The sequence below is a fragment of the Pelophylax lessonae genome (assembly GCF_965119305.1).
Source record: "Pelophylax lessonae genome assembly, chromosome: 1".
NCBI classification, from domain to species: Eukaryota; Metazoa; Chordata; class Amphibia; order Anura; family Ranidae; genus Pelophylax; species Pelophylax lessonae.
Genome location: NC_138768.1, coordinates 783,081,427 through 783,108,602, shown reverse-complemented (window position 1 = coordinate 783,108,602; position 27,176 = coordinate 783,081,427). Strand labels below are relative to the sequence as shown.

The 27,176-nt window shown below is 44.8% G+C and overlaps 1 protein-coding gene across 1 annotated transcript in view; it reads right to left on the bottom strand.

Moving 5' to 3' along the window:
- The window catches only part of LOC309549493 (uncharacterized protein), a gene marked incomplete at its 5' end in the record, with an annotated part of 245,888 nt that overhangs the window by 38,096 nt on the left and 180,616 nt on the right, over window positions 1–27,176 (bottom strand). Inside the window, 2 exons of the mRNA XM_082249823.1 lie at window positions 16,066–16,139; window positions 22,983–23,084. Of these exons, the coding sequence (XP_082105949.1) occupies window positions 16,066–16,139; window positions 22,983–23,084 (176 nt within the window). The remainder of the gene's footprint in view (window positions 1–16,065; window positions 16,140–22,982; window positions 23,085–27,176) is intronic.

Genomic DNA, 27,176 nt, shown 5'->3' with positions numbered 1-27,176 from the left:
TCTAAATGAGGATGGAGAACAGCCAGAAGCTTGTTTGGTGGGGGGTGCCCTGGCGCCAGGGACCCCTGAAGGAATTGTTGCCCTCGCAGGTCAGACAGGTTGCTCGGGCTCCAGCAAAGAATGCCTGTCAGAGAAAGACTGGTTGTCACAGTGCTGCAAGCAGAAGGGAAGCTGCAGGCACTGGCCATTGGACATCGCATGTCTTCTTGACAGGTAGACAGTATAAGGTTTAGTGTCGCCTTGGAGGAGTGGCATTAGATCTTCGAGTCAAGACCGGCGGAGAAAAAAGAAGCTTGATGGATCCCTTAGTTAGGGAAGTGTGTGAGAAGGTCGCCTCTGCGCAGAGGATCTTCTCACCGGCCTTAGTTAACAAAAATGTTGCTGATTATTAGTGATGTCGCGAACCTAAAATTCGTGGTTCGCGAACGGCGAACGCGAACATCGGCAAATGTTCGCGAACCGGCGAACCGGGCGAACCGCCATAGACTTCAATAGTGATGGAAAAGTTGTTTCAAGGGGACTAACACCTGGACTGTGGCATGCCGGAGAGGGATCACGCAAAAAAAAGTTCTTAAAAATTATAATTTTTTGATAGAGAGCCAATTATTGGAAAAATTAAAAAAAAATAAAAATAAAAAATTTCTTTGGATTTAGCATCTGGGGGGTCTAAAAAGTGTACCTGTGAAGTTTCAGCTCTGTAGCATGTCCAGAACCCCTAAAAAACAGCATTTTTCTTATATTTTCAGGAATATGGCTTCTCTGCGGCTGGCTTTTTCTCTTGCAGGCATTTAGCGGGCATTTTTTTAGGCAGGCATGTCATTTTTTGTATTTAGTGTCTGGGGGGGTCTAAAAAGTGTACCTGTCAAGTTTCAGCTCTGTAGCATGTCCAGAACCCCTAAAAAACAGCATTTTTCTTATATTTTCAGGAATACGGCTTCTCTGCGGCTGGCTTTTTCTCTTGCAGGCATTTATCGGGCATTTTTTTAGGCAGGCATGTCATTTTTTGTATTTAGTGTCTGGGGGGTCTAAAAAGTGTACCTGTCAAGTTTCAGCTCTGTAGCATGTCCAGAACCCCTAAAAAACAGCATTTTTCTTATATTTTCAGGAATACGGCTTCTCTGCGGCTGGCTTTTTCTCTTGCAGGCATTTATCGGGCATTTTTTTAGGCAGGCATGTCATTTTTTGTATTTAGTGTCTGGGGGGTCACAAAAGTGTACCTGTCAAGTTTCAGCTCTGTAGCATGTCCAGAACCCCTAAAAAACAGCATTTTTCTTATATTTTCAGGAATACGGCTTCTCTGCGGCTGTCTTTTTCTCTTGCAGGCATTTATCGGGCATTTTTTTAGGCAGGCATGTCATTTTTTGTATTTAGTGTCTGGGGGGTCACAAAAGTGTACCTGTCAAGTTTCAGATCTGTAGCATGTCCAGAACCCCTAAAAAACAGCATTTTTCTTATATTTTCAGGAATACGGCTTCTCTGCGGCTGTCTTTTTCTCTTGCAGGCATTTATCGGGCATTTTTTTAGGCAGGCATGTCATTTTTTGTATTTAGTGTCTGGGGGGTCACAAAAGTGTACCTGTCAAGTTTCAGCTCTGTAGCATGTCCAGAACCCCTAAAAAACAGCATTTTTCTTATATTTTCAGGAATATGGCTTCTCTGCGGCTGGCTTTTTCTCTTGCAGGCATTTAGCGGGCATTTTTTTAGGCAGGCATGTCATTTTTTGTATTTAGTGTCTGGGGGGGTCTAAAAAGTGTACCTGTCAAGTTTCAGCTCTGTAGCATGTCCAGAACCCCTAAAAAACAGCATTTTTCTTATATTTTCAGGAATACGGCTTCTCTGCGGCTGGCTTTTTCTCTTGCAGGCATTTATCGGGCATTTTTTTAGGCAGGCATGTCATTTTTTGTATTTAGTGTCTGGGGGGTCTAAAAAGTGTACCTGTCAAGTTTCAGCTCTGTAGCATGTCCAGAACCCCTAAAAAACAGCATTTTTCTTATATTTTCAGGAATACGGCTTCTCTGCGGCTGGCTTTTTCTCTTGCAGGCATTTATCGGGCATTTTTTTAGGCAGGCATGTCATTTTTTGTATTTAGTGTCTGGGGGGTCACAAAAGTGTACCTGTCAAGTTTCAGCTCTGTAGCATGTCCAGAACCCCTAAAAAACAGCATTTTTCTTATATTTTCAGGAATACGGCTTCTCTGCGGCTGTCTTTTTCTCTTGCAGGCATTTATCGGGCATTTTTTTAGGCAGGCATGTCATTTTTTGTATTTAGTGTCTGGGGGGTCACAAAAGTGTACCTGTCAAGTTTCAGATCTGTAGCATGTCCAGAACCCCTAAAAAACAGCATTTTTCTTATATTTTCAGGAATACGGCTTCTCTGCGGCTGTCTTTTTCTCTTGCAGGCATTTATCGGGCATTTTTTTAGGCAGGCATGTCATTTTTTGTATTTAGTGTCTGGGGGGTCACAAAAGTGTACCTGTCAAGTTTCAGCTCTGTAGCATGTCCAGAACCCCTAAAAAACAGCATTTTTCTTATATTTTCAGGAATATGGCTTCTCTGCGGCTGGCTTTTTCTCTTGCAGGCATTTAGCGGGCATTTTTTTAGGCAGGCATGTCATTTTTTGTATTTAGTGTCTGGGGGGGTCTAAAAAGTGTACCTGTCAAGTTTCAGCTCTGTAGCATGTCCAGAACCCCTAAAAAACAGCATTTTTCTTATATTTTCAGGAATACGGCTTCTCTGCGGCTGGCTTTTTCTCTTGCAGGCATTTATCGGGCATTTTTTTAGGCAGGCATGTCATTTTTTGTATTTAGTGTCTGGGGGGTCTAAAAAGTGTACCTGTCAAGTTTCAGCTCTGTAGCATGTCCAGAACCCCTAAAAAACAGCATTTTTCTTATATTTTCAGGAATACGGCTTCTCTGCGGCTGGCTTTTTCTCTTGCAGGCATTTATCGGGCATTTTTTTAGGCAGGCATGTCATTTTTTGTATTTAGTGTCTGGGGGGTCACAAAAGTGTACCTGTCAAGTTTCAGCTCTGTAGCATGTCCAGACCCCCTAAAAAACAGCATTTTTCTTATATTTTCAGGAATACGGCTTCTCTGCGGCTGTCTTTTTCTCTTGCAGGCATTTATCGGGCATTTTTTTAGGCAGGCATGTCATTTTTTGTATTTAGTGTCTGGGGGGTCACAAAAGTGTACCTGTCAAGTTTCAGATCTGTAGCATGTCCAGAACCCCTAAAAAACAGCATTTTTCTTATATTTTCAGGAATACGGCTTCTCTGCGGCTGTCTTTTTCTCTTGCAGGCATTTATCGGGCATTTTTTTAGGCAGGCATGTCATTTTTTGTATTTAGTGTCTGGGGGGTCACAAAAGTGTACCTGTCAAGTTTCAGCTCTGTAGCATGTCCAGAACCCCTAAAAAACAGCATTTTTCTTATATTTTCAGGAATACGGCTTCTCTGCGGCTGTCTTTTTCTCTTGCAGGCATTTATCGGGCATTTTTTTAGGCAGGCATGTCATTTTTTGTATTTAGTGTCTGGGGGGTCACAAAAGTGTACCTGTCAAGTTTCAGCTCTGTAGCATGTCCAGAACCCCTAAAAAACAGCATTTTTCTTATATTTTCAGGAATACGGCTTCTCTGCGGCTGTCTTTTTCTCTTGCAGGCATTTATCGGGCATTTTTTTAGGCAGGCATGTCATTTTTTGTATTTAGTGTCTGGGGGGTCACAAAAGTGTACCTGTCAAGTTTCAGCTCTGTAGCATGTCCAGAACCCCTAAAAAACAGCATTTTTCTTATATTTTCAGGAATATGGCTTCTCTGCGGCTGGCTTTTTCTCTTGCAGGCATTTAGCGGGCATTTTTTTAGGCAGGCATGTCATTTTTTGTATTTAGTGTCTGGGGGGGTCTAAAAAGTGTACCTGTCAAGTTTCAGCTCTGTAGCATGTCCAGAACCCCTAAAAAACAGCATTTTTCTTATATTTTCAGGAATACGGCTTCTCTGCGGCTGGCTTTTTCTCTTGCAGGCATTTATCGGGCATTTTTTTAGGCAGGCATGTCATTTTTTGTATTTAGTGTCTGGGGGGTCTAAAAAGTGTACCTGTCAAGTTTCAGCTCTGTAGCATGTCCAGAACCCCTAAAAAACAGCATTTTTCTTATATTTTCAGGAATACGGCTTCTCTGCGGCTGTCTTTTTCTCTTGCAGGCATTTATCGGGCATTTTTTTAGGCAGGCATGTCATTTTTTGTATTTAGTGTCTGGGGGGTCACAAAAGTGTACCTGTCAAGTTTCAGCTCTGTAGCATGTCCAGAACCCCTAAAAAACAGCATTTTTCTTATATTTTCAGGAATACGGCTTCTCTGCGGCTGTCTTTTTCTCTTGCAGGCATTTATCGGGCATTTTTTTAGGCAGGCATGTCATTTTTTGTATTTAGTGTCTGGGGGGTCACAAAAGTGTACCTGTCAAGTTTCAGCTCTGTAGCATGTCCAGAACCCCTAAAAAACAGCATTTTTCTTATATTTTCAGGAATACGGCTTCTCTGCGGCTGTCTTTTTCTCTTGCAGGCATTTATCGGGCATTTTTTTAGGCAGGCATGTCATTTTTTGTATTTAGTGTCTGGGGGGTCACAAAAGTGTACCTGTCAAGTTTCAGCTCTGTAGCATGTCCAGAACCCCTAAAAAACAGCATTTTTCTTATATTTTCAGGAATACGGCTTCTCTGCGGCTGTCTTTTTCTCTTGCAGGCATTTATCGGGCATTTTTTTAGGTAGGCATGTCATTTTTTGTATTTAGTGTCTGGGGGGTCACAAAAGTGTACCTGTCAAGTTTCAGATCTGTAGCATGTCCAGAACCCCTAAAAAACAGCATTTTTCTTATATTTTCAGGAATACGGCTTCTCTGCGGCTGTCTTTTTCTCTTGCAGGCATTTATCGGGCATTTTTTTAGGCAGGCATGTCATTTTTTGTATTTAGTGTCTGGGGGGTCACAAAAGTGTACCTGTCAAGTTTCAGCTCTGTAGCATGTCCAGAACCCCTAAAAAACAGCATCTTTCTTATATTTTCAGGAATACGGCTTCTCTGCGGCTGTCTTTTTCTCTTGCAGGCATTTATCGGGCATTTTTTTAGGCAGGCATGTCATTTTTTGTATTTAGTGTCTGGGGGGTCACAAAAGTGTACCTGTCAAGTTTCAGATCTGTAGCATGTCCAGAACCCCTAAAAAACAGCATTTTTCTTATATTTTCAGGAATACGGCTTCTCTGCGGCTGTCTTTTTCTCTTGCAGGCATTTATCGGGCATTTTTTTAGGCAGGCATGTCATTTTTTGTATTTAGTGTCTGGGGGGTCACAAAAGTGTACCTGTCAAGTTTCAGCTCTGTAGCATGTCCAGAACCCCTAAAAAACAGCATTTTTCTTATATTTTCAGGAATACGGCTTCTCTGCGGCTGTCTTTTTCTCTTGCAGGCATTTATCGGGCATTTTTTTAGGCAGGCATGTCATTTTTTGTATTTAGTGTCTGGGGGGTCACAAAAGTGTACCTGTCAAGTTTCAGCTCTGTAGCATGTCCAGAACCCCTAAAAAACAGCATTTTTCTTATATTTTCAGGAATACGGCTTCTCTGCGGCTGTCTTTTTCTCTTGCAGGCATTTATCGGGCATTTTTTTAGGCAGGCATGTCATTTTTTGTATTTAGTGTCTGGGGGGTCTAAAAAGTGTACCTGTCAAGTTTCAGCTCTGTAGTATGTCCACAACCCAAAAAAAACAGCATTTTTCTTATGATTTTTAGTAGAAAACTAATGCAGTGTCTTTCCAGCTGTCTTTTTTTCTTTCTGGCAAGCTGAAATATGATATGCCAAGGCAAACATGCCTATCAGTTGAGCTATGACACAGACAACACTGCACACATGGGGAAATATGTAAAACAAAAAACAGGAAAAGGAAATTAGGTGACGGTAACAAAACATGATATTGTGATTGGCCAAATAAAAAGTCACCTCGCGATGAGGTCGCGCCAAAGTCGCGCTAAGTCGCGCCAAAGTCGCACTGGAAGCGACGCTACTTTAGTGGTAGCGGCAGTGTAAACCAGCACTAAAACATCCAGTGTGTGAATACGATCAGGTATGATGTTTTATCGGTCAAGTAGTGTAAGGGTTACGCCCGTTGCCCGCTTCAAAGTGACAGACCAAACTCTGACAGACCAAACTCCCCGTTTAACAGTCAGTCAGTCCATTTGCACAACCGCAAACTCCCAATTTGCACAAGGTTGGATACCAAGCTAGCCATGTCCCGTTCCTTGTCCTCACTGACATCATTGAAGGTCTCTTCCTCCACCCAGCCACATACAACACCAAGGGTCCCCGAAAGGTGAGAACAAGCCCCCTGGGACGCCTGCTGTGGCTGGTATTCCACCTCCTCAAAGCCACCTTCCTCCTCTGACTTCTCTTCTTCAGACTCCTCTCTCTGCGTTGCCACAGGTCCAGCAATTGACAACGACAAGGCTGCTTCTGGTGGTGATGAGGACCACAACTCTTCCTCTTCATGCTCATCTACAGCCTGATCCAGTACTCTTCGCAGGGCACGCTCCAGAAAAAACGCATATGGGATGAGGTCGATGATGTTGCCTTGGGTTCGACTGACCACCAGGGTTGTCATCTCCGCAAAAGGACGCATGAGCCTACAGCCATTGTTCATGAGCATTCAGTAACGCGGCCAAAAAATACCCAGCTCCGCAGAAAGAATGAAAGAAAATGAATGTTTTTTTTTATGAAAAATTATCCTGCGGATCGCTTTTGGTCTGTACACAATGAAGCAACGACCTTATCATCTGGGGTGTGCCAACACAATCCTAGAGGTGATCGCTTCATTGTGATACGCAAGCCCCTTCACCACGACAAGGTAACGATCACGAAGGGGAATTGACACATGTATGTGCCTTTTTTTTTGTTTTTTGTTTTTTTGCAGCCACAGTGTAGCACCAGAGGCCAGAAAAATTAGGCATGTACACATGCATGAAAAAGTAGGTATTGTTGCAGCCGCTGCTGTAGCAGCGGCCTGAAAAATTGAGGTTTTAAGGCAGAAAGTGCACTAAAACATTGCTGCTTGAACCGTAGTTGGTGGCGGAGACGTCACGTAAGTCATCCGGCATGCAGAGAATGATTATATACAGCAGCGTGTGGACCATTTTTAGGCCAAGGCATCTCAGTCATCACCAGGCCTTTTTTAGTCAAATGCATCCCCCACTGTCAGTCCCTTCGGGATCCATGCCTCATTCATCTTAATAAACGTGAGGTAATCAAGACTTTTTTGACCTAGGCGACTTCTCTTCTCAGTGACAATACCTCCTGCTGCGCTGAAGGTCCTTTCTGACAGCACACTTGAAGCGGGGCAGGCCAGAAGTTCAATGGCAAACTGGGATAGCTCAGGCCACAGGTCAAGCCTGCACACCCAGTAGTCAAGGGGTTCATCGCTCCTCAGAGTGTCGATATCTGCAGTTAAGGCAAGGTAGTCTGCTACCTGTCGGTCGAGTCGTTCTCTGAGGGTGGACCCCGAAGGGCTGTGGCGATGCATAGGACTAAAAAAGCTCCGCATGTCCTCCATCAACAAGACGTCTGTAAAGCGTCCTGTCCTTGCCGGCGTGGTTGTGGTGGTAGGAGGAGGATTACTTTCACCTCTTCCCCTGTTGGATTCCCGTTGTGCTGTGACATCACCCTTATACGCTGGTAGAGCATAGTTTTTAACTTATTTTGTAGCTGCTGCATCCTTTGCGACTGCCGGTAATTGGGTAACATGTCACAGACTTTCTGCTTATACCGGGGGTCTAGTAGCGTGGCCACCCAGTACAGGTCGTTCTCCTTCAGCCTTTTTATACGAGGGTCTCTCAACAGGCATGACAGCATGAAAGACCCCATTTGCACAAGGTTGGATGCCGAGCTACTCATGTCCAATTCCTCGTCCTCACTGATGTCATTGAAGGTGTGTTCTTCCCCCCAGCCACGTACAACACCACGGGTACCAGATAGGTGACAACGAGCACCCTGGGATGCCTGCTGTGGTTGGTGTTCCTCCTCCTCAAAGCCACATTCCTCCTCTGACTCCTCTTCCTCACACTCCTCTTCCAGTGTTGCCGCAGGTCCAGCAATCGATGGTAAGGCTGTTTCTGGTGGTGGTGATGGTGACCACAACTCTTCCTCTTCCTCTTCACGCTCATCTACGGCCTGATCCAGCACTCTTCGCAGGGCACGCTCCAGGAAAAAAACATATGGGATGATGTCGCTGATGGTGCCTTCAGTGCGACTCACTAGGTTTGTCACCTCCTCAAAAGGACGCATGAGCCTACAGGCATTGCGCATGAGCGTCCAGTAGCGTGGCAAAAAAATACCCAGCTCCGCAGAGGCTGTCCTAGCACCCCGGTCATACAAATACTCGTTGACCGCTTTTTCTTGTTGGAGCAGGCGGTCGAACATTAGCAGTGTTGAATTCCAACGTGTCGGGCTGTCGCAAATCAAGCGCCTCACTGGCATGTTGTTTCGCCGCTGAATATCTGCAAAGTGCGCCATGGCCGTGTAGGAACGCCTGAAATGGCCACACACCTTCCTGGCCTGCTTGAGGACGTCCTGTAAGCCTGGGTACTTCTGCACAAAACGTTGCACAATCAGATTCAACACATGTGCCATGCACGGCACATGTGTCAACTTGCCCAAATTCAATGCCGCCAACAAATTGCTCCCGTTGTCACACACCACTTTGCCGATCTCCAGTTGGTGCGGGGTCAGCCACTGATCCACCTGTGCATTCAGGGCGGACAGTAGTGCTGGTCCGGTGTGACTCTCTGCTTTCAGGCAAGTCAACCCCAAGACAGCGTGACACTGTCGTATCCGGCATGTGGAATAGCCCCTGGGGAGCTGGGGGGGTGCAGTTGGTGTGGAGCAAGACGCAACAGCAGAAGAGGACTCAGCCGAGGAGGTTAGCAAAGAGGATGGAGTAGGAGGAGTAGAGGAGGTGGCAGCAGGCCTGCCTGCAAGTCGTGGCGGTGTCACCAACTCCTCTGCAGCAGAGCCACGCATTCCATGCTTGGCAGCCGCCAGCAGGTTTACCCAATGCGCAGTGTACGTTATATACCTGCCCTGACCGTGCTTTGCAGACCAGCTATCAGTGGTCAGATGGACCCTTGCCCCAACACTGTGTGCCAGACGTGACATGATTTCTTTTTCCACAATAGAGTACAGGTTGGGGATTGCCTTTTGTGAAAAATAATTTCGGCCGGGTACCTTCCACTGCGGTGTCCCAATAGCGACAAATTTTTTGAAGGCCTCAGACTCCACCAGCTTGTATGGTAAAAGCTGGCGGGCTAAGAGTTCCGACAAGCCAGCTGTCAGACGCCGGGCAAGGGGGTGACTCTGCGAGATTGGCTTTTTGCGCTCAAACATTTCCTTCACAGACACCTGACTGTGGGCAGGTGACGAGCAGGAACTGCTGAAGGTGAGAGGCGGAGGGGCGGGTTGTTGATAGGGGGCATGGAGGACAGCAGTGGTTGACGTGGCTGAAGATGCTGGACCAGGAGGAGGATGGTGGCTTTCAGTTTGTGTGCTGCTTTTACTCATGTGTTGATCCCATAGGCGTTTGTGATGTGAGATCATGTGCCTTCGCAAAGCAGTTGTACCTAGGTGGGTGTTGGACTTCCCACGACTCAGTTTCTTTTGGCACAGGTTACAAATGGCATCGCTGATATCAGAGGCAGACACACAAAAAAAATGCCACACTGCTGAGCTTTGCAAGGACGGCATTCTGGTGGTGGCAACAGCTTGCGTTGATTGGCGTGCTGTCTGGCTGACCCCGGGTGCCGAATCTACATGCTGTCTGACTGCGCCACTAGCTCCTTGCGATGACCTCCTCCCCCTGCTTCCAACTCGTCTCCTCCTCCTCTCTGTCTCCCCATCTGAACTTTCCCCCTCTTCTTCTGCTCTTCGAGCAGGCACCCAGGTGACATCCACAGACACATCGTCATCATCAGCCGCTTCACTTGACAACTCAGCAAAGGCAGCAGCAGCAGGTACAACATCATCATCATCACAATGTACGTCCATGTGTATAATGCTGCCTGACTGAGACATATCCCCGTTATCTACATCCTCTGGCACTAATAGTTGCGCATCACTTATTTCTTCAAACTGATGTGAAAATAACTCCTCTGACGGATCAAGTGAAGCGGCTGTGGTGCTAGTGTTGGTGGTGGTGCCGGCGGGCTGGCGAGTGGTAAATTGAGAGGTGCCCGAAGCTGAGCTGGAGGAGGATGGTGCATTAAGGTTCCGAGCGGAAGCTGTAGACGATTGGGTGTCCTGTGTAAGCCAGTCAACTATGGCCTCAGAATTTTTTGAGTTCAGGGGCTGTGGTGGCCTCTGAACACTGGGCATTATTCTAGAGCCTAAGGAAATCACAGCACCACGACCACGACGGCCCTTGCGGGGTGGCCTGCCTCTGCCTGTCATTTTTTTTTTAATGTGTTGTTACTGTTGTACTATGAGTGCAAGCTGCTGTGCCACCTTATATATCAGTGGTGGGTGGGCAGTGGCACAGTACACTCTCTGTGGACCTGACAGCAGTCACTGGCACCCAGGCAACTGCAATTTAAAAAATATATATATTTTTTTTTACTTTGCAAGCTGCTGTGCCACCTTATATATCAGTGGTGGGTGGGCAGTGGCACAGTACACTCTCTGTGGACCTGACAGCAGTCACTGGCACCCAGACAACTGCAATTTAAAAAATATATATATATTTTTTTACTTTGCAAGCTGCTGTGCCACCTTATATATCAGTGGTGGGTGGGCAGCAGTGGCGTAGCGTGGGTTGTCAGCGCCCGGTGCAAGGTAAGTAGTTTGTGCCCCCTACACAAACCTACTAGACCACTACACAGAACACTACACTGACACCTAAACTGACCTAGCTGACTACTACAGAGACCTACCTTATTCCTACGATGACCTACACGATTACTATACTGACACCTACACAGACCTACCTGACCACTACACAGACCTACCTGACTACTATACTGACACCTACACTGACCTACCTGACCACCACAGAGACCTACCTGATTACTATACTGACACCTACACAGACACCTACTCTGACCACTACACAGACCTACCTGACCAATACACTGACCACTACACTGACCTACCTGTTTCCTGTACTAACCTACCTGATCACTATACTGACAACTACAGAGAGCTGTCTGACTACTACAGAGACCTACCTGTTTCCTACACTAACCTACCTGATTACTATACTATACCTACACTGACACCCACACTGACCCCTACACTGACACCTACACTGACCCCCCCATACACTGACGCCTACATTGACCCCCCCCCATACACTGACACCTAAACTGACCTCCCCCCATACACTGACCCCTACACTGACCCCCCCCATACACTGACACCTACACTGATCCCCCCATACACTGACACCGACACTGACCCCCCCATACACTGACCCCCCATACACTGACACCTACACTAACCCCCTACACTGACCCCCCATACACTGACAACTATACTGACCCCTACACTGACCCCCCCATACACTGACACCTACACTGACCCCCCCATACACTGACACCTACACTGACCCCTACACTGCCCCCCCATACACTGACACCTAAACTGACCTCCCCCCATACACTGATTCTACACTGACCCCCCCCCATACACTGACACCTACACTGATCCCCCCATACACTGACACCTACACTGACCCCCCCATACACTGACCCCCCATACACTGACACCTACACTAACCCCCTACACTGACCCCCCATACACTGACACCTATACTGACCCCTACACTGACCCCCCCATACACTGACACCTACACTGACCCCCCCATACACTGACACCTACACTGATCCCTACACTGACCCCCCCCCCCCATACACTGACACCTACACTGACCCCCCCATACACTGACACCTACACTGACCCCTACACTGCCCCCCCCATACACTGACACCTACACTAACCCCCCCATACACTAACACCTACACTGCCCCCCCATACACTGACACCTACACTGCCCCCCCCATACACTGACACCTACACTGACCCCCCCATACACTGACACCTACACTGACCCCTACACTGCCCCCCCCCATACACTGACACCTACACTAACCCCCCCATACACTAACACCTACACTGCCCCCCCCATACACTGACACCTACACTGACCCCCCAAACACTGACCACCCATACGCTGACCCCCCCCATACACTGACACCTACACTGACCCCCCATACACTGACACCTACACTGACCCCCCATACACTGACACCTACACTGACTGACCCCCCCCCCCATTTCCCTGGGCCCCCGGGGGCAGGCAGCACATTACTTACCTTGTTCTGTGTCCAGACACTGGTGACTTGAGGAAGCGATCCGGAGCAGAGGGGAGAGACTGCGTATCGACGGCCGGCCTGGACAGCAGGGGGAGACTCCGTAAGCTCACAGGCGGAGTGATATCAAGTGCACTCCGCCTGTGGGAGGAGGAGTCATACAGAGGAAGCACACGCCTTCAGTAGAGAGCAGAGCCTGCTTCCTCTGTATGTCTCCTCCTCCCACAGGCGGAGTGCACTTGATATAACTCCGCCTGTGAGCCGGTACTATGTGGGCTCCCTACTCAGTCATTACAGCTGAGCTCACCTCTGACACTGCTGTCCTCAGCCCTGCCGGAATATCGCCCTGTGCTCGCGGGTGTCGGTGAGTGCAGGGCAAAATGCGGGAGACTTGAGATGTCTGTAAAGGGACACTATGATCCTGCGGATGGCGGGCGTGGGATGCGCCCCCCTAAATGTTGCGCCCGGTGCCAGTGGCCCCCCCTGCACCCCCCACGCTACGCCACTGGTGGGCAGTGGCACAGTACACTCTCTGTGGACCTGACAGCAGTCACTGGCACCCAGGCAACTGCAATTTAAAAAAATATATATATATTTTTTACTTTGCAAGCTGCTGTGCCACCTTATATATCAGTGGTGGGTGGGTGGGCAGTGGCACAGTACACTCTCTGTGGACCTGACAGCAGTCACTGGCACCCAGGCAACTGCAATTTAAAAAAATATATATATTTTTTTTACTTTGCAAGCTGCTGTGCCACCTTATATATCAGTGGTGGGTGGGCAGTGGCACAGTACACTCTCTGTGGACCTGACAGCAGTCACTGGCACCCAGGCAACTGCAATTTAAAAAAATATATATTTTTTTTTTACTTTGCAAGCTGCTGTGCCACCTTATATATCAGTGGTGGGTGGGCACACAGTGGCACTGCAGTGGGCACAGTACACTCTGTGGACCTGACAGTCACTGGCAGCCCAGGCAACTGCAATAATAAAAAATATTTTTTTTTTCAATTTATTGCAACAAGATGCTGTGCCAACGTATATATATCAGTGGTGGGCAGTGCACTGCAGTGGGTACAGTGCACTCTGTGGACCTGACACAGCACTCACTGCAATTATGACAGAGAAAAAAAAAATATTTTTTAAAATGCCAGGTTCTGTGCCTGTGCCACCCGAAATGAGTGTGGTGTGCACACAGTACAGTCTGTGGTAGGTCTGTGGCCTCTCACACACAGCGGGCAGGCAACTGCAGTGTACAATAGATATATATATATATATATATATATAAAGAAAAAAATCTATTACCTTACCAGCCCTTGAAAGGGCTTTTGGGGACACTATATATATATATATATGTATATATATATAAATAAAAAAATCCTCAATTACCAGCCCTTAAAAGGGCTTTTGGGGACACTAGATAGATATAGATATATATATATATGAAGAAACAACTCAATTACCAGCCCTTAAAAGGGCTTTTGGGGACGCTAGGTATATATATATATATATATATATATATATATATATATATAAAAAAAAAAAAAACACAAATACCAGCCCTTAGAAGGGCTTTTTGGGGTGCTGATATTACAGCAGTAGTGGACCAAGAACACTGCAAGACCAGGAACACTGACTAACTGTCCCTAGCTTAACAGCAGCAGCAGCAGCAGCTCTCTCCCTATTCTCACTACACACACTGCTTCAGAATGATCTAAGATGGATGCTGCCCTTGCTTATTTATAGGAGGTGGGAGGGTGTGGGAGGGAGGTACGCTGATTGGCTGGAAATGTGTCTGCTGACTGTAAAGTTCAGGGTCAAAGTTTGCCTCAATGATGTCTTATGGGGGGCGGACCGAACATCGCATATGTTCGCCGGCAGCGGCGAACGCGAACATGCTAAGTTCGCCGGGAACTGTTCGCCGGCGAACAGTTCTATACATCTCTAGTGGGAGGGTGTGGGAGGGAGGTACGCTGATTGGCTGGAAATGTGTCTGCTGACTGTAAAGTTCAGGGTCAAAGTTTGCCTCAATGATGTCTTATGGGGGGCGGACCGAACATCGCATATGTTCGCCGGCAGCGGCGAACGCGAACATGCTAAGTTCGCCGGGAACTGTTCGCCGGCGAACAGTTCTATACATCTCTACTGATTATGTGCTTTTGCAGAAGTGTCTAATTTGTGTTTTCATTACAGGATGTGTAGGGTTTGTATAGTGTTAGATATTCAGGAAATTATAGCACCCACCGAACAGAGTTTGTTTGGTGGGGGCTGCATTCTTCTAATGCACCTGATGTATATGTATATTTTGTACAGCAAATACCTCTATTTTGTCATGTAATTTATTATTGTATATTTGATCTTCCCTTTTCCAGGTTTGTGGGATACTCCGCAGATTTTTCCTGTAGGATTTTTGTAGGGAGCGGCTGCGCAGAGCCAATGGCTCCTTTTGGTGGGGGGGGGGGGGGGCGGTGGATGTACACCCTCCTAGGTAGGTGATAGGCAGGGAAAATATAGTTGCTCTGTCTGCTTATCAGGGGAGCCTGATTAATAGTTAGGCCTGTTGCATGTGTCCAGGGTGTGATTCATCTGGGCTGAGGGAGTGTCCCCACTGTATCCAATAGGGGAGCTTGTTGGACAGTGGAGGAAAACCAGCCAGTGACACACAGGCTTTTGTAACTATCTCAGTGGGTTGGCATAAGCAGTGGTGCATCCTGGGATACGTTATAAAAGTCAAGGGCACATGTGACAGGGGGTCTTTGGGCGGGAAGCCAAGTCCCAGAAGGAGGGTGACAGCTGTCTCCTCTTCTGATGGTGTGGAAGGTGGCCACAGGCAGTCGGCCTAGTGGACCAGCAAAGTGTGGCTGAACCCAGAGGTCCAGTGAAGCGGACTGAGGAGATGAAGGCAGAGTAACTCTGGAAAAACAGTGTCCATGAGTACAGGGGAGCTTGCCAACGGCTCTGCCCAGGAAGGGGTCCACTTCAGTGGCTAGAGTCAGCGGACGGGTGTCAGTCAGAACACAGGCAGTGAGAGTAAAGGGGGTGCCAAGTTATTAACCCTGAAGAGAGTTATCAAGCGGGAACAGTTAACATATCTTCACTTCAGTGGCAAGGTGAAGCACCGGCCTTGCCGCATTCTACAGTCAGTTGTTCTCAGAATTGTGCATAGTTATTAGTTGGAGTGTCCCACTCAACCCTTCTCCTATCCCAGTTCTAAATAAAACAAAAAAACATCCACTGGACTGATCATTGACTTAGCCAAGGACTGTATTTGATGTTCATCTGCTTTCAGTTGCTTGGGGTAACCCAGGGGAACCCAATAAGTGTAATTCTCAGCAGCTCTCTAGAGGGCAGTGCTACATTTGTGGGCTCGTCCGGGATATCGCCCTGGGTTACCTAAATGGTTGCTAATGGCAACAACCGAAGAAAAACTTTTGAAAATTTAATTTTTCTCTCAAGAACTGTGTTCTAATGCTCAAGAGAAGTGTGTGGCCTGCTCTACAGGAAATAGGGAGAGTGGGATGAAGAATCAAATGCACAGTGATGATTGTCAACGGCAAAGGACTAATCTTTGTCCGAATTGCAAATTGTCAGCAGCTCTATAGGGGGCAATGCTACATTTATATAAAATTGTATTCATTTTTCTGGTGCTGTTTGACAAGAGTACACAGTATGTAATCAATAACTAACCCATTTAGTGCATCTTCCATAGTTTTTTCCGCCTTTTTTCGTAGGCCTTCTTCAAATGATGTGACTGCCTTTTTCTATATATAAGAAATCAGATTTAAAAGGCAAAATTAATTATTATGACAAACAAAATGAAAATTAAATTAAACTACACTGGAAGATAAATACACCCAACTATGTGAACTTTGTGTTTCCACCCATATCTTCCTTTTTTTATTTATTATTTGTTACTTTCATTGCTTCTGCTAACACAGACGGGTACTTTGAAATCACATATTGTAAAAGTCATTGTAGTCATGTATTGACACAAATCCTATTATGCTACTGTAGTGCTAGAGAGGCTGTTCTGCTGAGTATTTATAGTGGGGATCAGATACAACTATCTGCTTGACACTGCAAAATTGGCTCCAATTCATAAATTGTAAACTGGAGTGTTGAACCTATGGTTTCACCATTTTTTTTTCTTCCAAATGCTGCAGAGAGAATTTCTTGATTGGAGGTGAGGCTAGTCACATGATTTTGGCAGGTTATGTGAGAGGGTTCTCCTGCTTTCAGCTTTTTTCTTTAATTACGGTTGTGACATTTGCGCTGCTGGCTTCTCGAAGGAGGATCTCGAAGCAAGCTAAATGCAATGCATATTTATTAAGCACACCACCATACTTTATCATGGCCTTCATGACCAGGCCATTTTTTGCTTATTGGCTCTGTTATTTTAACTGACAATTGCGTGGTCATGCCACGCTGCACCCAGATAAAATTGATATCAATTTTTTCCAACAAATGGAGCTTTCTTTGATGGTATTTGAACACCAATGGGTTTTTATTTTTTTGTGCTATAAAACGAAAAAACACTTTCTTTTAGGCCAATATGTATTCTGCTACATATTTTTGGTTACAAAATCCCAATATTGGTTTGCGTGAAAGTTATATGGGTGGGTATAGAAAATAATCACCCCCTTTAAAAAAAAAATCACAATTTGTTGCTTTGCAGCTTGAAATGAAGACAGATACAATTTATGTTTTTTCCAGCTGTATTTACATCCAAGTAAAAGATAAAACACCAACATGTCAGAGAAAAAAAAAAATCGAAGACAGAATCACTACGTTGGAAAAAGGATCACCCCCTTGTGTTAGTACTTTGTTGAATCACCTTTAGCTTTAATTACAGCCTTTAGTCTGTTGGGATATGTCTCTACTAACTTTGCACATCTAGACTTTGCAATATTTTCCCACTCTTTTTTGCAGAACTGCTCAAGTTTAGTTAAATTTGATGGTGATCATTTGTGGACTGCAGTCTTCAAGTCATTCTATGAGGTTTTAGTCTGGGCTCTGACTAGGCCATGCAAGGACATTCACCTTTTTCTTTTTAAACCCCCATGTAGTCACCTTTTTCTCCTTAAACCCCCGTGTAGTCATTTTTACTGTGTGCTTTGGGTCATTGTCATGTTGGAAGGTAAACCTTATACCCATTGGCAACTGGGGAAAGCAGATTTTCCTCAAGAGATTGTTTGAATGAGTCTGTATTTTGCCCCATCTGTTTTTCCTTCTATCCTGACAAGTGCTCAAGTCCCTGATTACAGGATATTACCACTTCCATGCTTTACTGTAGGAATGGTATTATTTGGTGAGCTGTTTTGGATTTCGGCCAGACATATAATTTGGTGTTCGGGTCAAATAATTAAACTTTAGTCTCATCTGACCATAACACTTTTTTCCATGTGCCCTCAGAAGTTTCAAGGTGCGTTTTGGCAAAGCTCAGACATGGCTGCATGTGGCCTTTCTTGAGTGGCTTTTTTCTTGCAACCCTCCCATACAAGCAACATTTGTGGAGAATTTGTGATGTTGTCACATGCACACAATGACCACTCTTTGTCATAAATTCCTGCAACTGCTTCTGAGTTGCTGTAGGCCTCTTTGTAGCCTCTCTGACCAGTTTCCTTCTGGCCTTTTCATCCAGTTTGAAGCAACGTCCTGATCAAAGGAGAGTATGTGTTGCACCAAATACCTTCCACTTCTTAATAATAAACTTCACTGGGCTTCTAGGCAGGAGAGCGGTCGGACAGGCACACAGAGGACTGTTCCTTAAAAGGAGTCTACAGTTATTTCTTATAATATCCTCTGGTTTCCTCTCCCTTCACATTATGACTAAGGGATTAGATGTCTGCCTGGGAGTATTATCCAGATAATTACCTGCCTGTCTACCATATAAGTCCCTCAATAAGGGTGAAATATATCATCTCATTAAAGCAGTATATGGTGATTTAATGCCAATATTATCAGTACCTTTGGGCATAATACATGTATATTGATACACAGGGCAGCCATCAGAAATTTTGGGGCCCCTTACACAGCTTTAGGCCTGGGCCCCTCTGGGCCTGACCACCAACATTCCGCAGGGCAACCCTCTTGCCGTCCCACCAAGTCCGCCCGCGGACCATCCCACCGAGTCCTTCAGTGCAACCACTTCTTTTTTAACACTCTTATAACTTAATAAATGAAAATTAATCCAATCCATCAAAGAGATATCCCAATCCAGTAAAAAGACAGCCTCATATATTCAGCAAAGAGACAGTGCAATCCAGCAAAGAGACATCCCTTCAGCTGCATCAGCTTACTCTGCAGCCTCCATGCTTTAGCAATTGCTACTTACTACAACAGCAACAACTTGGTCTCGTTGGTTGGGGCCTTGCCGGCTGGGCCCCTCGGAACGCCTGGGCCCCCTACATGTGTATGGGCTGTCCCCCCCTGATGGCTGCCCTGTTGATACAGCATGTGCATCATATATGGACGCACAGGCACCCCAATGTTTTGTTCATACATATACTTTATGAAGATATGTACATATTATTTCACCATCACTGCAATTCGATATATAGTCCATACTTGACATACAATTTGAGTCTACTGCTGGAACTTTCGTCCGCCCAATGATCTTGCACACAAGGGAACACTAGCTGTTTTTTGGTCTCTTAAGCCCTGAAGAAGCAAAACCAAGCGAAACGCATTGGCTGCACAGGGACCATTTCCATTTTCTCTTGTTGAGACCCACCACTTGGTTACCCAATTTGTGTTCTTATTTTTATGTTATATGTATGTATGTCCCTAGAGCATGTTTGCACATGGCTTTTTATAAGAAAAGAATTTGATTAATAAATATGCGTTTTTAACTAACTTGCTGTGTTGCACTATATTTTGATCATCTCATTTGGGCCCTAAAAACCCCACTTTTTCCTTTCATATATTTTTTGTATCATATATAGGGGTGTGGCCCACCCTTTACGGTAATTATTTTTCCTGGCTTCTAGGCATTGATAAACCTTTTGACTTTTCATATCCATCTTGACTTGTGCCTGTCCACAACTTTATCCCGGAGATCTTTTGACAGTGCTTTTGCTTCATTTGCGCTACCAAGGACTGAAATGCTCCAGGAAAGCTCTTTTCATACTGAGCTAATCAAAATGACCACAGCTGATCACAGTTAAAAGCTGTGTTTCTTCTCCCTGGAATGACCATAGAGCCCATGTGATCCTTCTATATAGGATCACATGTCTCTATGGTCATTTCAGAAGCCACGCCCCCCCACAGTTAGAATCACTCCGCTAGGCTCACATTTAACCCCTTGATCACCCACAATCTTAACCCCTTCCCTGCCAGTGTCATTATTACAGTAATAGTGCATATTTTTAGCACTGATTACTGTAGTAATGTCACTGATCCCCCCAAAAGTGTCAAAAATATCAGACAGGGGTCCAATCTGTCTGCTGCAATGTCACAGTCCCACAAAAAATCGCAGATTTCCGCCATTACTAGTAAAAAAAAACCCAATAAAAATGACTTAATTTTCGTAGTTAGTAGATGAAATAACTTTTGCGCAAACCAATCAAAATACGCTTATTGTAATTTTTTTTATATTTTTACCAAAAATATGTAGCAGAAAACAAATTGGCCTAAAATGTTAAAAAAATTTGATTTTTAAATTTTTTTTTGAGAATGTCATTAAGCAGAATGTGAAAAATATTGTTTTTCTTGTTGCTCTTTTTTGTTTATAGCGCAAAAAAAAAAAAAAAAAAAAAAAATCACACAGGTGATCAAATACCACCAAAGGAAAGCTCTATTTGTGGGAAAAAAAGGACATCAATTTTATTTGGGTACAGCGTCGCATGCAATTGTTTGTTAAAGTAACGTAAAGTACTTAAAGTAAAGTAACCCGATGTCCGCCGGTCACTCGCGATCGTCCGCTGTGAAGGGAGAAAGGCAGGCGGCTAATGTAAACAAAGCCGCCTGTCATTCTTCCCTGTGTAACAGCAGAGATCTAACGGTCCTGCTATGTAGGACCGTTGATCTCTGCTGTTACATGTAAAGTAACATGTAAAGTAACTGCACAGTTAGAAACACGCCCCTAGGTACATACTTAACCCCTCCTTCCCCAATAAAGTTAACCCCTTCCCTGCCAGTGTCATTTTTACAGTAGTGCATATGTATAGCACTGAATACTGTAGTAATGTCACTGGTACCCCCAAAAGTGTCAAAAATGTCAGTCAAGGGTCCGATCTGTCCGCCGCAATGTCGCAGTCCTGCAAAAAAAAAAAAACGCAGATCGCCGCCATTACTCGTTAAAAAAAAAAACAACAAAAATGACAAAAATCTTTCCCTTAGTTAGTAAACGCAATAACTTTTGCGCAAACCAATCAAAATACGCTTATTGTGATTATTTTTACCAAACATTTGTAGCAGAAAACAAATTGGCCGAAAATGTTAAAAAATTTTCATTTTTACATTTTTTTGGGGGAATTTCATATAAAAAAATGTGAAAAATATTGTTATTTTTGCAAAATTGTCGCTCTTTTTTTGTTTATAGCGCATGATAAAAAAATCGCACAGGTGATCAAATACCACCAAAAGAAAGCTCTATTTGTGGGAAAAAAGGACGTCAAATTCGTTTAGGTACAGTGTCGCACGACCGCGCAATTGTCCGTTAAAGTCACGCAGTGCCGAATCGCAAAATAGGGCCTGGTCAGGAAGGGGGTAAAATCTTCCGGGGCTTAAGTGGTTAAAGTATCGCCAAACTACTTTGTTAGTGTTCAGCAGAGTGAAGCATCAAACACCACCACAAACGAAGACAATACATTTTTTTCATTTCTGTGATATTGGTAAGGCATAATTATTCAGTGCAACAAAATACCCTTTTTCCTTTGGTGAGTGTGCCCTTTTCTGTCCAAAATGGTGAGCATGCCCCCTTCCACAATGCTTTCTGAAATAAAAATACAGGACAGGTCTGTACATCTGAAAATTCAGCAGTAAGGTAGAATGTTTTGTCTGCATATTAATTTCTTGATTAGTGATTCTAAGTACTGAATCCAGAGGATATCCATAACTACCATGCAACTAACATTTTTAAGTCAGCAATGGCCTATTCTATTTTTTTCTCATATAGAATATCCTATAAAGCAGGCATGTTAAACTCTTATGAGCTTTAGGCTGGCCATACACTATACAATTTTCTTGTTCAACTTTCCTTTAGATTTACCAAAACCATGTAATATAAGTTCAAACCTGAACACTTTCAATTTGTATGCAATCAGACAAGCCCTTGCACTACATAGTTGAAGGTAAATCTAAAGGAAATTGAATAAGAAAATTGTATAGTGTATGGCCAGTCTTAAGGGGCCCTCTTCCTCCTTCCCTGAGGCCTTCAGTTGTTTAAAGAGTAACCCCACCTTTATATCTAAAAAATAAAGATGTGCTGAGAATCATCCATCGCTTTTCCAAAGGCTGTGTTGTAGCGCAATGTGGACAACGGCTTGCAGTCATTGGTCAGCATGACCACGTGGCAGCGCTGACCAATGGGAGCCTTTTCTTTTGTCCAAGAAGTACAAAGAGACTTTCATTGGTCAGCATGTGCACATGACTGTGCTGTTTAATTACCAGGAGCCATTGCTCCCATTATGCTGCTACCCATCCTCCAGGGCTGTTTACTAAGTTTGCAAGTGTACAAATCTGTACACCAGCAAAGGTGGGTGGTGGATGATTCCAAGCACATGCAGATAAGTGCAGCAGGGACAGGAGGAGCAGGAAGAGTGTTAGGAATTAATCTCAAATTTTTAGGTATTTTCTAATTTATAACATTTTCTCTAAGGTGAATTATATTGCACATATTTTGCAAGTTTTAGAGTAGTGTTAAGTGCCATAATCCTTTTTGGAACTAGGTAGGTAAAGATTTAGTCCTCAGTTCAGCCCACTGTTTTATCGGAGATTGACATATCTAATTAAAAGCAACTCTGGCCCTGAAGAAGTCCTGCTAATTTAAATGTTTAATATTTACCAGTCCTGCCGCTGGTAATTCCAACTTTGCAAAGCTATGCTGGCAGCTGGAATCTTCAGCATCTGTCACTTTCAGATGTGTCAGATGCCTGCATCCCCCATTGTGCGCTGTTGTCCTGCCTGTAAGCCAGTAAATATTCGGCCGACGACCGATCGGCCGATTGTAGGCTTGTTAGTATGATGCTTCCGACAGCCGGCAGCGCATTTTCGGCCGAACAGAATCTGTCGTGCAAGCATTAAAATTTTTGTTGGCCAACACCAGAACGGCCAATTGTTCGCCAGTCAGTACAGATTTCGGCCGACAGACAGCAGATTTGCAAGACTGGGCATGCTCCGAAAAGAAAAAAGACAAGGAAAGTTAACCATCACATGACATCACTTCTGCAGGACACTTCGGCGGACAAAATTCTTGTGCAGTCTTTTGCACTTTTCAGTGGACAGGACAGCCCTGGACAAAAGACGGCCGATCGTTCGGCCGACGATCGGTACGTGTGTACGGGGCTTAAGTCACTAGTCTGTACCAGGAGCTTGGATATGTCCTTTAAAAGGCTGCTTTTTTATTTTAGGGATAAAAGTCTATTGAAACATGAGCACTATACCTTGCGGTTATCGAAAACATGCTGCAATTTTTCTATTAGGTCCTTTAGAACTGGAGATATTTCTTTATCTAAATTTTCAAACAATACTTTGTCCATTTTGATCTAAAATATATAAGGTAATGAAAAAAAAAATGATTACATAAATTACAATAATATAATCAATTAAATTAAAGGTAAACTATAATGTATTTTGCTGTTATTTTAATCTTTACATTTATATACTGTGTAGTTTTTTCATTACTTGTATGACATATCTTTATTTTACACAAACATTTAGTTTAAGGTAAATTACTTTTTTGATGTTTTTAACACATACTGTCCTTTCTAATACAATAGCCCTGCAGTAGCCTGAAAGCGAGGCGATGACTTAAAGTGGTTCTAAAGGCAGAAGTTTTTTTTACCTTAATGCATTCTATGCATAAAGATAAAAAACCTTCTGCCTCCCTAATACTTACCTGAGTCCCATTTCGATCCAGCAATGTTGAACTAGAGACTCAGCTGTCCGATACTCTCCCCCAAGTTGGGTTTCTTTCTTGTAAAACTTTTTATCACTTATAACCTGCTGCGATTCCTGCTTTCGGCTGTTCACTATATGTATCTGGTTCTTCATATGACTACTGCCTTTCCATCTTCCATGATTTTGACTCTGAGACTCTTCCCCTTTCCCCTTCTCATGCTAGCCTATTTGTAACTTTATTCCCTTTTGACACAAGGTTTATGCATCCAAAACGAATATATGATTCTCTGTACATAGCTTATTGTGCCCTCCTCGCTCCCGGTCTGAGTTCAGGGTGTTTGGCTTTTTAGAATTACAATTTTGTTAAGTACAATGAATGTCTGTTAGTGTGTGGGGAGTGTCTGATTCCAAGACTATGCAATGCAGGCCTTCTCCAGAAACTAGGGAGTTAATCCTGTGTTTTACTCTGGAGAAATCTACACAGCTGATGATATTCATTTACTAAATTGTCTGCTACATAAGGATCGTATGACTGACTCTTCCCTGCCCTGAGGAAGCTGGCGATTGGCCAGCGAAACATGTCAGCGTGACGTCATTCCTTATGCTGACCAATAGGATTGGATGAAGGCTGTGGATTGGATGAAGGCTGTACACCCATCTAGCTGACTATGGAGTTTACCAAGCCGACTCAGCGGGACTTTCAACTGAACTGAACCATTTATCTCTGTCTTTGACCAGAGCCAAGTAAACAGTGGTTGATGGGGTTGAGCCATGCATTAGCTGCGGTGAGATCTGCCTTTTGCTCATCTGAAACAGTTTATTATACATCTGTGCACTCCGATATAGGACTGTCATTTGATATCCTTTACCAGCAATGGGGCTGAGCTGCCTATTACACAGTGGATACTACATACACCCAATGCTTTGGGACTAAACTACAGTGCACCTCCCCCATTTACTTCTTGCTACTTTCTGGCATTGTTGCTCTCTGCTTGGAACTTTTCCACCTATGCCAGGTTACCTGTTAATGTGGAAAATCTTTGCTCTACTTGTACCAGTAGTTGGGCGAACCAATGTCATAGTCAATGTCATACACCATATGGTGGGACTTTCAATAGAACCACACAGTTCATTGTTTGGCCAGAGTTAAGTGAATGAGGATAGTCTGCTGATATATCTCATGACAACGGGGTTGAGCTGCTTGCTATTTTGTGGACATCATTTATATCCAATGCTTTGGGATTGAACTACAGTGCACCTCCTCCACTTCCTATATGTTTATCCTTTGGAACAGCCGCTCTTCACCTGGAACCTGCCCATTTATATTGGGGTACCTGTCAGTGTGGAATTTCCTCTTGCTCTACCTGCATCAGCATTAGGGTAAACTGTCATTGCCACAACAGCTGCTGCCTCTAATCTGCGATTTCCTTACAAGATACACGACCTTCAGCATATTTTATTCAGTGGTTATATCTGAGACTGAACAGACATCTTTATGCAATTTGAATGATCGTGTGAATGCAGAGGGCAACGCATGTGTGCTTTTCCAATCCTGGTCATTATAACAACGTTGTTTATTTTTAATCTGTGAGGTGGTGGTCGTATTTTCTTGCATTATTGGTGTTATTTCATTTTTTTCAATAAAAGCCTTTCTACCATTACCGGTGTGTCCCCTTGTGACAGTCTTAGAGTTCTGCTCTCCCCCTCTTCTTTTTTGCATTCCATTACCTCTGTCACGGGACTGCATCAAACCTTCAGCTTTGATAATAAGGTACATTAAGACGATAGGAGTACCATGTAATCTCCCCTCAACAATGTGGTTTTGATCCGTTGAAACCCCCCGTTTCTTACATTGGAAAGTATACAGTACCTTACCAACATGCCGTATACCCTTCAGCATAGGGGTGGGGTGCTTTGAGAGGGGTTTGCCCTTTTAATGCACCAATGCCTGATGGGGGACCATCAGCATCTCCAGTCAGGGCCATATTACCGAATGGGCACGCTGGGAAGTTGCCCGGGGCCCCACTTGCCCAGGGGGCCCCCACCTGCCCAGCGACCCAGCCAAGCATTATTCCCGATCCTCGTGCGCATCCCGCCGCATACTTAGCAGGTGGCAAGCGCCTGTCTGCCCTGCGCTGCTGTCAGGCCATTTGGGCCGTGGAGGGGGAGCCCACAACTGCAGGAATGGATGTCTGCCTCCATGGGAACAGGCACACACAGGACAGTCGAGTCTGACTCCCATCCGTGTGTGTGTTCACCGGACCCAGCCACCGAACTTGGAAGCTGTCATTAGTAGTGTTGAGCGAACACGGACTGTATTATTCGTGTTCGTACCGAATAATTGGATTTTTTTGTACCCGGACACGGACACTTTACTGTATGTTCGGGTAAAAATCCGTGTTCGGTCGTTTTATTTCCGGGTTTTGCATGCTTTGGCGCTCTTTTCATGGCGGGCTTTCAACAGCCAATCAACAATCGTTTAACTGGTGTGCCTTAAGCCATCCCAGCCATGCCTGCAAATGTCTCAGTAGCTGTGATTGGCCGTCTGAAGCATGTGACCAAGTCTTTATAAGTTCCAGGCAGCCGCAGCGTCTTCATTCTGCTGCTTAGATCAGGGACAGAGCACACATCAACGTGCTGGCTGCTGATTAGGGAAAGACAGGCAGGAAAAAACCATTTGTGTCCGGATAGAATTGAGGGACAGGTCGAAGTGTTTAGGCAGGGCGAGTTGTAGGCATTTTAGGGATAGAGTCTGCTGAATTATAGGGTCAGTGTGTTCTACAAACTACAATCGATATTGCTGTGTGGGGGGTGGGGTCTGCACTCAATCCTGATCTACGATCTCTTCTCAATCCTGTTAGGGAGAGGCTGCTGCTGAATTTTAGGGTCAGAGTGTTCTACAAACTACAATCGATATTGCTGTGTGGGGTCTGCACTTAGTCCCGATCTACGATCTCTTCTCAATCCTGTTAGGGAGAGGCTGCTGCTGAATTTTAGGGAAACTGTGTTCTACAAACTACAATCGATATTGCTGTGTGGTGTGGGATAGGAGATAGGCAGGTGTCAGTGATCCACATCCATTTTTCTGTGTGTGAGCTGCAGTGAACACAATCTTTTTGGGCTGCAGTGAACACAATCTTTTTGGGGTGCAGTGAACAAAGTCCTTTTTGGGGTGCAGTGAACAAAATCTTTTTGGGGTGCAGTGAACAAAATCCTTTTTGGGGTGCAGTGAACAACATCCTTTTTGGGGTGCAGTGAACACAATCTTTTTGGGGTGCAGTGAACAAAATCCTTTGTGGGGTGCAGTAAACACAATCTTTGTGGGGTGCAGTGAACACAATCTTTTTGGGGTGCAAAGAACAGAATCTTTTTGGGGTGCAGTGAACAACATCCTTTTTGGGGTACAGTGAACACAATCTTTTTGGGGTGCAGTGAACGAAATCCTTTGTGGGGTGCAGTGAACACAATCTTTGTGGGGTGCAGTGAACACAATCTTTTTGGGGTGCAGTGAACAAAATCCTTTTTGGGGTGCAGTGAACAACATCCTTTTTGGAGTGCAGTGAACACAATCTTTTTGGGGTGCAGTGAACAAAATCCTTTGTGGGGTGCAGTGAACACAATCTTTGTGGGGTACAGGGAACAGAATCTTTGTGGGGTGCAGTGAACAGAATCTTTGGGGGGTACAGTGAACACAATCTTTTTGGGGTGCAGTGAACAAAATCCTTTTAGGGTGCAGT